The following is a 12,862-nucleotide window of genomic DNA, read 5'->3' on the forward strand; positions in this document are numbered from 1 at the left end:
TTCTCACGTGCCTTCCCGACAGGCTTATATCTTCCATAGCCCCAAGCGGCGACAAGCTCCCTTGACTAAATTCGTAAGCTCATCCATACTTCCTGGAGGGGCATCGGATGGCCATAAAGCATTTGCCATGTTCCTCATTGCTTTCTGAGCTTGCTCGTGCACTTTGGACAGCTCTTTAGCAAGTCGCATTGGAATCCGGACACTTCTCCTTGGGACGTCCGGTCAACACACCTACAGAAGCAAAATTGTAATATTTTCCAACAGGAGATCATTTGACAGATAGGTTAAAAAGCATACTGAATATGCTGCCTTTCCATTTCTTGTTCTCCTTCAAAGCATCCGATAATTGGGCTCTCAAATCCTTTAGTTCTTCAGCCTGCTTGATGTTTGCATCCTAAAGTTTGTTCTTTTCATTAATGGTCCGTGTCAAAACACATTGACCAGCAGCTTCTTGCCCTTCGGCATGTTGCTTATCTGCTTGGGCAGCCCTTAGCCTCTCCTCCAGCTGATTTGTCGAGCCTACCAACGAGACAAAAGCATAATCAAGAAACCTCGTTGTGTTCACGGAGCCTTATCTCTGAACTGTTGCTACACTTACCATCAGGTACCTTCTTGGATTTCTTCAAATCTTCAAGTTCGGCAGTGGCAGCAGACAGTTTTGTTCGGCATTCTTCAAGCTCCTTCGATAACTTGTTACTCCTCTCTGTGAGTACCTAGCAATGAAAACGACTCTTAAATTAGTTGGTCCAACTGCTTCAAGACTCGGGGGCTATTGGCATGTGATAATTGAATCTATGCAAGAAATTCTTACCTGCATATCCTTTGAAAGCTGGTGAGTGTCTCCAGCAACTCCATCGCGAGTAGCTTGGATGTAAGCATCCGCGGAGCTGAGAGCATTAAAAGCCTCTTCGGTAAAACTAGGATCGCGCATAGCCGCTCTCCACCGCCGGTGACCCATCGCACTCTCCACTTTGGAATTTGTGACGGATACATTATCCGAATCCTCCGGGAGATGAAAATACGGCATTGCCCCCGCATCCCCTCCAGTCCTTGTGGCAGGGTCTGGGGCTAGATCAGTCTGTGTATGGCCGGCCAGGTCTCCGGATGTAGTTCGGCGTACGCTCCTCCTGCAATATGGCGTCACAGGGAACGTCGCCGTCCGATTTATCCGCTGAATGCGTACTAAAGGACTATACCTCTTCAACGCAAAAGAGGGCCCAACTGTATCATTGTTCGCCTTTCTTTTCAGAGAGGTGCCTTGTGCAAGCGTCGTCTTCTTGGAGGACGCCTTTCGTGCAGCACGCCCGTGCGAGCGTCACCCCTTGGGAGCACGATATAGTGTGATGGGTGAGTCACGATGGGAAAACTCTTTTCGAAGAGATGTATCCTGAGTACTTACATGGGAGGAAGGAAGGAGGCCGGGGTAGTCGGCTATAATGGCCACCTCTGTGCCGCCATAGCTTGTCTGATAAAAGACTCCATCCTCAAAATCCAGGAATATGTTCGGATCTTCTTCGTATCTAGGATCAACATCTCGATTATGGTCCTCTGGCTGCGGGTCGAGGCTGCAGATCCCCTCGACGAACTTTCTCCATTCATGTTAGGGGCAGTTAGATTAAATTCGGCTATAAAGCATAGTTAAGTAAAAAAGATCAATTAAGGCCTATAATCGAAGACTCACCTAGTCAATGGGGGTATACATGGAGAAACCTTCTCGGCACTTCAGGTGAGCGAAGTCTTCCTTTTCCCCTTTGAAAAGGTTAGCCAATGTGGCAGCCAGCGTGGCAAAGTTAGCCGGACCCTTGCTCCCACAACGTGTGGTGTCGTCCTCACCATTGTAATGTCACATGGGAAACCCCCTGGATTGAAGCGGTTGAACGCATCGTGTTATTGAAATCGCCATTACCTCGACTATGGATAGGCCGGAGGGCAAGCATTCGGATTTTGTTCGCTAGGCACTTAACCGCCGCACTATCTTCTTCTTCATAGCTTCGGGGACGCCAGCTGGCGCGCTTCTTTATAGTGGAGGAGAATTCGGGGAGACCTTGCCGGATAGGGTCTGGAAGGACAACGTCTTCAATATAGAACCACTCCGAGGGCCACCCGTCGGATGCCTTCTTCGAGGTATCGGGCAGGTATCTCGTTCCACCTATACGCCATACTTCGGCACCGCCCACCTCGAGATCCTTCTGGGAGCAGGGGACGAGGCAGAAATATTTTCTCCATAAATCGAAATGGGCCTCGCAGCCTAGAAACAGCTCACAAAGAGCAACAAAGCCCGCGATGTGTAGAATGGAGCCCGGCGTGAGGTTGTGCAGTTGGAGACCGTAGTACTCCAGAAGCCCTCTGAGGAAGGGATGGATTGAAAATCCCACGCCCTTCAGCAAGAAGGAAACGAAGCACACCCGCTCCCCTTGATTGGGGTTGGGGAACTTCTCCGCCAGGGCTTCGCCATTGTAGGTGGTTAATCCCTCCCGAACGGGGACCAGACCCGATGGAGGGAGGTATCCCTGCACCTGTAGCTTGGCCAATTGAGCGTGGGACACCGAGAAGCTCTCCTAGTCGCCTTCTTGAGGGCCCTGGGATGCGAGGAAGAGCAAGGAGCGTTGGCCATCTTTGGTTGGTTTCTTGTGGCAAGACCTAAGGATTTTCGTCCAGTGAGGAATGGAATCTGAGATTCGATCTCTCTTTTATAAGCACCTTATCTACATGGTCCAGGGGTTATTTGTAAAAATGCCTGGACCCTTCGCATTTGTCTGACACGTGGAAACCGAGGCAACGGCGGCGTAGAAGATGAAGAGTACAATATTTAATGTAAATGGCCGAACTATATGAAGCACAAGGGGGAAATTACCTCGCCAAGCCGAAGATATGAAGCCGGATATAACATCGTCATTGAAGGCAAGTTCAGGGGCTACTGAAAGTCCTGGATTATGGGGTCCTTAGAGAGTCGGCCTGTGTGATATGGGCCGGACTGATGGGCCATGAAGATACAGAACCGAAGGCCTTCTCCCGTGTTCGGATGGGACTCTCCTTTGCATGGACGGCAAGTTTGGCCTCCAGATGTGTAGTTTCCTTCCTCTATAAACCAACTTTGTACACCCCTGGTCCCCTCCAATGCCTATATAAACCGGAGGGTTTAGTCTTTAGGGACGAACACAATCATACAGGCTAGACATCTAGGGTTTAGCCATTACGATCTCGAGGTAGATCAACTCTTGTAACCCCTATACTCATCAAAGTCAATCAAGCAGGAAGTAGGGTATTACCTCCATTTAGAGGGCCCAGACCTGGGTAAACATCGCGTCCCCTGCCTCCTTGTTACCTTCGATCCTCAGACACATAGTTCGGGACCCCCTACCCAAGATCCACCAGTTTTGACACCGACACCCATCTCCATGAGTAGCAAGTACATCTAATTTTTTTGGTGTTTCGTGTTCCATATCCATAATTAAAGATAGAGAACAACTTAGAACAAGAAATAAAATTACTTAGTGATAAAGCAAACAAGCACAGACGAGAATATTCACCCCACGCTATTGCTCCCCAGCAACCGCGCTAGAAAAAGGTCTTGATAACCCACAAGTGTAGGGGATCGTTTGTAGCCTTCTACAGTAAATAGGAGTGTCGAACCCAACGAGGAGCTAAAGGTAGAATAAATATTCCCTCGAGTTCTATCGACCACCGATACAACTCTACGCACACTTGACATTTGCTTTACCTAAAACAAGTATGAAATTATTTTTCAAGAATAAAACTACGAGTACTTTGCGAGAATAAAACTACGAATAAATTGCAAGATAATAAAAATGGATAGCTTTTGTCAACAAGAAATTCATTTGTCCCTAGGCAATCGATAACAAGTACATGTAATCATTCTTGCAATTCTATATGAGGGAGAGGCATGAGCTAACATACTTTATCTACTTGGATCATATGCACTTATGATTGGACCACTAGCAAGCATCCGCAACTACTAAAGATCATTAAGGTCATGAAATCCAACCATAGCATCTACTACCACTATAAAAGAAAGAGAGGGGCAGATCCAAACAATCCCACCCATCCATCATCAAAATCTAATGGCCCTTAATCATTATGTGTTTAATGCTACCAACCACGCAACAAGCCACAATCGATCGCTAATCGCGCCGCATTAAGAAAACCGGTCACCCGCACGACCTCCACCTTCTCCTCCCGCACGACCTCCTCCTCCTCCTGCGCCGTTCGCCTCCCGTAGCCTCGCGCCGAGCCACGGGAAGCCGCGCCCTTCACCGCCGCCTCGCGCCGCCGGAGCCACGGGAAGCCGCCGCAGGTCGCTGGGAGCTCGCCCCTGCCGCGCCGTTCGCCGCCTCCCCAGCCGCGGGAGCCCGCCCCCGCCGCGGGTTGCCGCCTCCCCAGCCACGGGAGCACGCCCCCGCCGCGGGAGCCGTCCCGCCGTGGGTCGTCGCCTCCCCAGCCACCGGAGCCGCCCCGCTGCGCCCTTCGCCGCCTCCTGCAGCCGCCGTCGATCGCCACGCCCGTCGCCCCGGGAGCCGCCCCATCGGAGCCGCCGCCCGTCGCGCACCGGCGGAGCCCCGCCGCAGGTCGCCATCCTTCGCCGGGGGAGAGCCGGAGCCGCCGCCCTCGCGCGCCAAGGGAGAGCCGTCGCAGGTCGCCGCCCTTCGCCGGGGGAGAGCCAGAGCCGCCTCCCTCGCGCGCCGGGGGAGAGCCGTAGCAGGTCGCCGCCCTTCGCCGGGGGAGAGCCGGTGCCGCTGCCCTTGGCTGCGGGAGTCGTCGGCAAGTCGCAGCGCGTCGCGCGCCGTGGGAGAGGCGCCCCAGGTCGCCGCCCTTCGCCACGGGAGAGCCGGAGCCGCGGAGCCGCCGTTCGTCGCGCGCCGGGGGAGAGCCAGGTTTCTCCTCTGCTGCCGCAGGTACGCCGACGCCTCGCTCCCCCGCGCAACACCGTCCTCAGGTTTGTTTTGTTTATCGTATTTCCTTAGTGATGTGCTCCTTCGACTTTTGTTCCAGTACTCGAATTGATTTAACCAAGAGTATGTCCTGAATCACCGTTTTAGATTCTGAAAATTATTGCCATCTACCCGTGGTTCTGAACTTCATTTGTAATTTTTGAGTGATGCACATCTTTACTGTCAAGTTTATAGTCATCAAGCAGTCCTTAATTTTAAGATGATATCAACATTTATATTCTTAATTATAGGGTGTTGTCAAGAATTTCATCACACCCATTGCTTTCCCTCCGAGGTAGTTGCCGCCTGGAGCCATGCACAAGTGTCATCACCTGCATCTCCTCTGTGTGTTCCCGTCTCTCCATGACGCATGTGGATGCAGTCATCACATCTGTGAGTATGTAATTCATCAATTGATAGCTTTTCTCCCTGATGTGACTTAGATCTTTCTACCTTGCTTCAAATTTAATTTGATTGTGACTCTTTGATTGAATGTCAAATAAATATGAACTTTATATCTGATCGATTCATGGAAGTGCAAGTTGAAATATATTCTGAATATTCTAAATATTACTTGCAAGTTATATTCTAACACAGTATCTTTGGTTTAACAACTTGCAAGTGCTTCTTTTCTCCCTGCTGTGACTTGGATCTTTCTCCTTGCTTCAAATTTAATTTGATTGCGAATGTTTGATTTAATGTCAAATAAAGATCAACTTTATCCCTGGTAGATTCATGGAAGTGCAAGCTGAAATATATTCTGAATATTCTGATTATTACTTGCAACTTTTATTCTAACACACTGTCTTTTGTTTAACAACTTGCAAGTGTTTCTTGTAGTGATGTTAACCCCATAAAAAGGACTCGCAGGTGGACATCTGCTATAAATAACTAGGTACTTCTTTCTCATTATCAAAGCCAAAGGCTCAGTGAAACTATCCAATGGATGGACTGGTTATTTAACACTGAATCATCAGAACTTTATTCTATTCTTTTATCCTCTTCCACCCACTAAAACATCTGCATTGCATGCTTCTTACTTCTCCGAGTGCTTAAATATAAATAAGAAAACCCAGTTCTCTATGGGCATGAATAATCTTTCAATTCAAACATAAAAATCAAAATGTGGTTCCAGTTCCGGGAGGTATGGCATGGTTTCTTTGCTGGCATGTGCATGTGTTGTTTGTCCGTTGCCGGGTGGATTGCACAGTGGCGGTGCCGGGAGCCAGGGGTCATCAGAAAAGAGACATGCTGACGTCACTCAGAACGAGCCTTGCTTGGCATTGACTGAATCCTCCACAAATTATTTGATGGCAATTGAGCCTTGCTTGGCATGTGCTTGGCATTGAATGAATCATATAGTGGCGAGCTTGTATCCCGGCCAACCTCTTCATCTAGATTTAGAAGCTAACTCACTTCAAAAGGAGGCCTGGATTACCTTATATTCAGTATTGATCACACAGACCAGATTTTTTTAAGATGGAAAAGTCTGACAATTGGAAACCTATCCGAGAATCATGCTTGTTTGTGTGCTGCAATTTGCACCTAGAGAGGTTCAGACGTCTGGCCAGTTAGGCACTGTCTATTCATCTGAACCTTCTATTTGTCTGAACCCAACAAAAGCTTGCTATATAGATTGGTAGAAATAAAATAAAATTCATAAGTCACTTTAGTTTTCACTAACGCAGCTAGGGCCAGCCCCCCCTATAAAAAGAGACAGCCTCAACAGCGGACGGGGTGGCGGAGCAGTCACCTACCCACCATACAGTAACTGCTAGGTATACTTCTGTAACGAATTCTTTGTCGTAGTCATTAGGACGCGGTATGGCATTGTCGGGATACACGCTCACCAAGGTCTCCTGCCATATAGGCCCGTGAGAGATCGAGGGCGTCTTACTCAACAGCATCATGACCACAATGGTGCCTTGGTTTTGAAAATACAATTTGAATGTCATCACAACATTTAGTACACATTATTTTCAACAGTTGTTTTATTTTTTATACCGTGTGAATCTCCCTTGGTCAACGCTTGAGACGTGTGTTACACATGATTAATTTTTCACGACTTATTGTTGTTGCTGTTGCCCACGAGGTACTTGAAAAAATTCTCGACATGTGGCACTCTTCAATGACGTGTTCTCTTTTAAAGAGCAAGCAGACAGGGCATGAGAGCGCTATGATCCTACAAATTCTTGACCGCTTCTGTACCCGTGTATTTGTTTTATCTGTTATTTTTGACTTATTTTATTCTCTTGAGTACTACATAAGAGGTGTCTTTGAAGAGCTTAAGAACGATTTATGGGTTGGAGCACACTAATACTGTACTGAAAAGGGACATACAGCCAACCAGGTATGCAGTTATACGCCTTTTGTTCCATGTGGTCATCAAAGTAATTGATGCCATTTATTATCGTAATCCTATCACATGATATATTCTTAACAAAGTATTTGATGCCATTTATTACCTTAATCCTATAATAAGACAGTCTTATTTTCTGGTCATGGAATGAGAGCTTCCACAGCTTATCCAGGATGTCTTGCAAGCCTTGCAATTTTTATTGACATGTTTTATAAATGGTTGGAATTTTTACTGATATATTCTAAAGATATTCGGATTGCACTCTTGCTGCCTCTTGATTTTATATGTTTAGAGTAATGCCCACCCATCATGTTAAATTTCTCTGGTGCTAAATCAATCCCAAATAAATGTTACCAATGTGTAAAAAAATAATCTGATTATGTTCTTTTAAGTTTCTTCTGAATATGATCGTTATACCCATTTCTAGATCGTTGACACTCTGCCCTATTACATGTACAGTGGTAGACTTCCCTTTTTGATTGACAGAAGTATAAGCATGTAGAGGAACTGGTGGTCCACCTTGCTGCTACAAATGGACAACCTGATTTTATCCATGTGTTGGACTAGATGATATTTGATGATTTGAGCCTTACACCGGTAGGGTTTCCACAACACTAGGTATGATCTAAACAATGGCTGAAAATATTTCTTGGAACATTTGTTTCAAACAAATTTGTTGAAAGATATTTCAAATATTTTAGTGCATGTGATATATTTTAGATAGTACGCTTTAATGTGGTGTGGTACAGTTTGCCTTTTATTTGAACTTCAAACACTTCTAAAATATATGCAAGATAATTTTCCTTTCAGCTGGCAAATGGGTTAAATTCATGTACACATCAGCACTCGGTATCTCTGTGTTCTTGACATACAGAAACTATATGTGTGGGAACTCTTGAAGTAAAATATCATATTGTCTGCTCGATTGTTATTATAGTCGACAAAATATTAAAATTTTAATGAAAATGTGCAACATCCAATAATACAGTAGGTATTAATTAAAATTTATAGTGATTATCAACATTTATATTGTCAAGACGTGCGTTGCATGTTGGAACAGCCGGAGGAGGAAGAAGACTCACACGAACAGACACTGGACACAGAACACACAAAGTTTTCTGGCAACGCACTTCTGCCTTTTCTCTTGTTCTTTTCAACACACACGCATCTGATTACAAAGTCCTTTAATAGAGACACACACATACTACTCCCTGCTACGTACTGCCTGATCCGCTATTTTCTCTCCACTAGCCGGTAGCATGGCCACGAGTAACAACCTTTTTGACACGGCCACACGATTCAGCCGGCGTCACGCTTATCTCCTAATTACTCGGTCCACATCTAAGCCACTATCGGCTATACAGCACGTCCTGCACAGTTACTATCAGTTTAAGTTTTGAACTGTAGGGGCGTGAGACTTCAGCATGCTCTGTACATAAGCAGGGTGTTGAGGGGCAGAACTGAAGGTGGATTCAGGTGCAGTTATCCCCTCCTTGTTTTCACTAGAACAACATATTACGCTGTGAAAGCAAGATCATGCTGTACAGGCGTGCAGTTGTCAGAAATACAGCGGATGGCTCCGTCTGAGTTCTCTGGCCCTCCTCTGCAATTATGGGGTGGGGTGCATACTCCGCAGATGATGATGGTTCAGCAGAGGCAGGCTTGCTCTGTATTACATAACTGTGTTTTGTCGGTCAAGTTTCATTACAATGAAGGAGGCAGAGGCTTCAGAATCATCTGTGGAGTATGCGATAGGAGGCCGGTGCAATAAAAGGGTCTATATAGACGAACGTAGTGGCCCAGATCATAAGCGTACATCAGAGCCAGCCTACCAACGCGGATGGCATCGGTTTTATTACTCCACAGATGTGGGTCATCGGCCATGAAAAAAGATGGGATAACAAATGTTATGGATACAAGATGACAGCATAAACTTTGCAATTTTGTGATTTGTGATCCGGAAGATCTTTGCCATGCGGAGGTCCAGTGATTCTGGTTGTATGCACTGGAGTTTAATCCATGTATCTGAACTAATTAGATATCTATCTATGTGAATTTGGAGATACATAAGTGTTTGAGATGATTTCAGAGTGCCATTACTGGCCCCGTAGGTCCATCGTAATTCGATTGTTCTGATTTGTATTCCTTTTTTTACTTAACGAAGATGTATTTTCACTATGAAGTTCAATAATTAATAACTATTAGGTGTGTTCTGCAACGCAATACACAATGAATTGGATTCTCCTTGGCACGAGGCGACATGCCTTTGAATTACCAAGTTTTATTTGGTTGTTTGTTTCATGTGTTAATTCTGTAATTGTACCAATGTCCATTCATCTGAAAATGCAGCGTACTACAATGATGAACGTATGATTTTCATAGTTCCATAAAATTAATAAAATATAGGACATTGAAATGTAGGGGTTGAGGTTTTTACAAGTCTGCTGGAGTTAAAAAAATATTTAGGTGAGGATCTTTATATGTGAGTCCCTATACATAGATTGATGGGAGATATTTTAGGGGACATGTTAAGTTTCTCTGACTCCGGTTCATAATTCCTCGGAAATCCTCCCAACCATAACCGTTTAAGGTAAACAACATATTTTGTTACCATTTTAGTTATTTTTTATCAAGTTTTCTTTAGTGAAAGCAACTTCATCATAGAACCGAGTTCTGCTTCGAGAACTCCCATGATGGCCACACGTCAAGAGCGAAGTACATGTTCGACTGCGACAAACCCCCAAGCGGATAAGTAGAACACATATTAGTCATTAGGGGGCGCAAGGATTTTGTTTTTCCCATTGCAACACACGAGCATATTTACTCGATTAAACATATAAAGAATTCAGAAGACATCTTTTATATTTGAGAGACGTGCATTGCACGTGCACGCTTACTAGTTAAGTATAAAGTCCTCTTTACTCCTATGCGCCATAACCCACCTAGGGTTTAAGCTTCTGTCACTCTCGCAACCCACCATAAGCGAATTATGAACATATTGCAACACCCTACAGCGGGGACCCCTCACGTTTGCGCGAGACAGAGGGCACCGCAGGACAGCACCATAAATAAAATATACAACCATACCAACCAAGATCACGGTTAACCCACGGGTCAAAATGTGTTGGAAATATGCCCTAGAGGCAATAATAAAATGGTTATTATTGTATTTCCTTGTCCATGATAATTGTCCATTGTTCATGCTATAATTGTATTAACTGAAAACCGCAATACATGTGTGAATACATAGACCACAACATGTCCCTAGTGAGCCTCTAGTTGACTAGCTCGTTGATCAATAGATGGTTATGGTTTCCTGACCATGGACATTGGATGTCGTTGATAACGGGATCACATCATTTAGGAGAATGATGTGATGGACAAGACCCAATCCTAGGCATAGCACAAGATCGTGTAGTTCATTTGCTAAGAGTTTTTCTAATGTCAAGTATCATTTCCTTAGACCATGAGATTGTGCAACTCCCGGATACCGTAGGAATGCTTTGGGTGTACCAAACGTCACAACATAACTGGGTGGCTATAAAGGTACACTACAGGTATCTCTGAAAGTGTCTGTTGGGTTGGGACGAATCAAGACTAGGATTTGTCACTCTGTATGACGGAGAGGTATCTCAGGCCCCACTCGGTAATGCATCATCATAATGAGCTCAATGTGACTACGCAGTTAGTCATGGGATCATGCATTACGGAATGAGTAAAGAGACTTGCCAGTAATGAGATTGAACGAGGTATTGGGATACCGATGATCGAATATCGGGCAAGTAACATACCGATTGACAAAGGGAATTGTATACGGGATTGATTGAATCCCCGACATCGTGGTTCATCCAATAAGATCATCGTGGAACATGTGGGAGCCAACATGGGTATCCAGATCCGCTGTTGGTGATTGGCCGGAGAACGTCTCGGTCATGTCTGCATGATTCCCGAACCCGTAGGGTCTACACACTTAAGGTTCGGTGACGCTAGAGTTGTTATGGGAAATTGTATGTGGTTACCGAAGGTTGTTCGGAGTCACGGATGAGACCCCGGACGTCATAAGGAGTTCCGGAATGGTCCGGAGGTGAAGATTTATATATGGGAAGTCCAGTTTCAGCCACCGGAATGGTTTTGGGGTTATCGGTATTGTATCGGGACCACCGAAGAGTGTTCCGGAGGTCCACCGGGTGGGGCCACCTGCCCCGAGGGACTTAATGGGATGAATATGGGAGGGAACCAGCCCCCTAGTGGGCTGGTGCGCCCCCCAAGGGCCCAAGGTGCCTAGGGTTTGGAAACCCTAGGGGAAGGGGGCGCCTCCACCTTGCTTGGGGGGCAAGTCTCCCCTCCTGGCCGCCGACCCCCCTCTAGATGGGATCTAGAAGGGCCGGCCCCCTCTCCCTTTCACCCTATAAATAGAGGGGGGTGGGAGGGCTGTTGTACCCTTTTCCCTAGCGCAGCCCCTCCCTCCTCCAACTCTTCCTCCTCCTCCATAGTGCTTGGCGAAGCCCTGCAGGAATACCACAATCTCCACCACCACGCCGTCGTGCTGCCCGAGCTCTCCCTCAACTTATCCTCTCCCCTTGCTGGATAATGAAGGAGGAGACGTCCCTGGGCTGTACGTGTGTTGAACGCGGAGGCGCCGTCCATTCGACATAGATCGGATCTCCCACGATTTGAATCGCCGCGAGTACGACTCCATCATCCGCGTTCTAGTAACATGTCAGGACCCTGACTCAATGGCACATAGATCTAGCATGTAACACTTCATATCACTTTGCAGCCTCACGCACGGTATTCCCACGGGTGTCGCCTTACCTTTACCCGGGACCGTTTGCGCCTTTTGGCACACGTATATGACAGTGTCGCTAGCATCCATATGATAAGGAGCCCGGGCTGACATGGCTAGTCGTAAACCCAAAGTGGCACAAACTTACAGGGACAGGCATCCATGACCCAGCATCGAACGTGTCGGTCATCAGCGAGTGAATCCAGGCTGTAGCACTGGGCTAGCAGGACTCCGGTGAACCGGGCTGTAGCGGGCTAACAGGACTCCGGTATTCATCGCGTGACATTTCCCCGAAGGGACAGACACAGGAACGAAGAAGGACACATGCCGGCCAGCCTAAGTGTTCTGGAGCAGTAGCAAGCTACCATGGCTCGGTGGAAACACTAGGAGACATTTCCCGGTAAGAGAGGCTACTAAAGATAAACAACTAGATTGTCAGATCCCACACATACCAAGCATTTCAATAACATACACACAATATGCTCGATATGTGCAATACAACATGGCATCACAACATGACTCTACGACTCAAGTAATTTATTCAATAGGCTCCGAGGAGCGAGACATTACAAACATGGGTCTCATGACCCAACAATCAGAGCATACAAGTCAAAGCACAAGCGGAAGCTATCATGTCTGAGTACAGACATCTATAAATGAAAAAGGCTGAGAAGCCTGACTATCTATCAGATCCTGCCGAGGGCACAAGATCGTAGCTGAGGTAACAAGCTAAACGTCGAAGACCACGCGGAACTACTAGTGAGACTG

At 46.4% G+C, this 12,862-nt stretch overlaps 1 protein-coding gene across 1 annotated transcript; it reads left to right on the forward strand.

Annotated features, from left to right (window-relative positions):
- Nucleotides 1-1,357: 1,357 nt before the first annotated feature.
- On the forward strand, nt 1,358-9,512 carry LOC123090012 (translation initiation factor IF-2). Its single transcript, XM_044511508.1, has 4 exons — nt 1,358-1,609; nt 4,162-4,913; nt 5,201-5,346; nt 5,790-9,512. The coding sequence occupies exons 1-4, from the start codon at nt 1,358-1,360 to the stop codon at nt 5,804-5,806; spliced, it is 1,167 nt and encodes a 388-aa protein (XP_044367443.1). The 3' UTR covers nt 5,807-9,512.
- Nucleotides 9,513-12,862: the final 3,350 nt, after the last annotated feature.

The sequence above is a fragment of the Triticum aestivum genome, chromosome 4B, assembly GCF_018294505.1.
Source record: "Triticum aestivum cultivar Chinese Spring chromosome 4B, IWGSC CS RefSeq v2.1, whole genome shotgun sequence".
NCBI lineage: Eukaryota > Viridiplantae > Streptophyta > Magnoliopsida > Poales > Poaceae > Triticum > Triticum aestivum.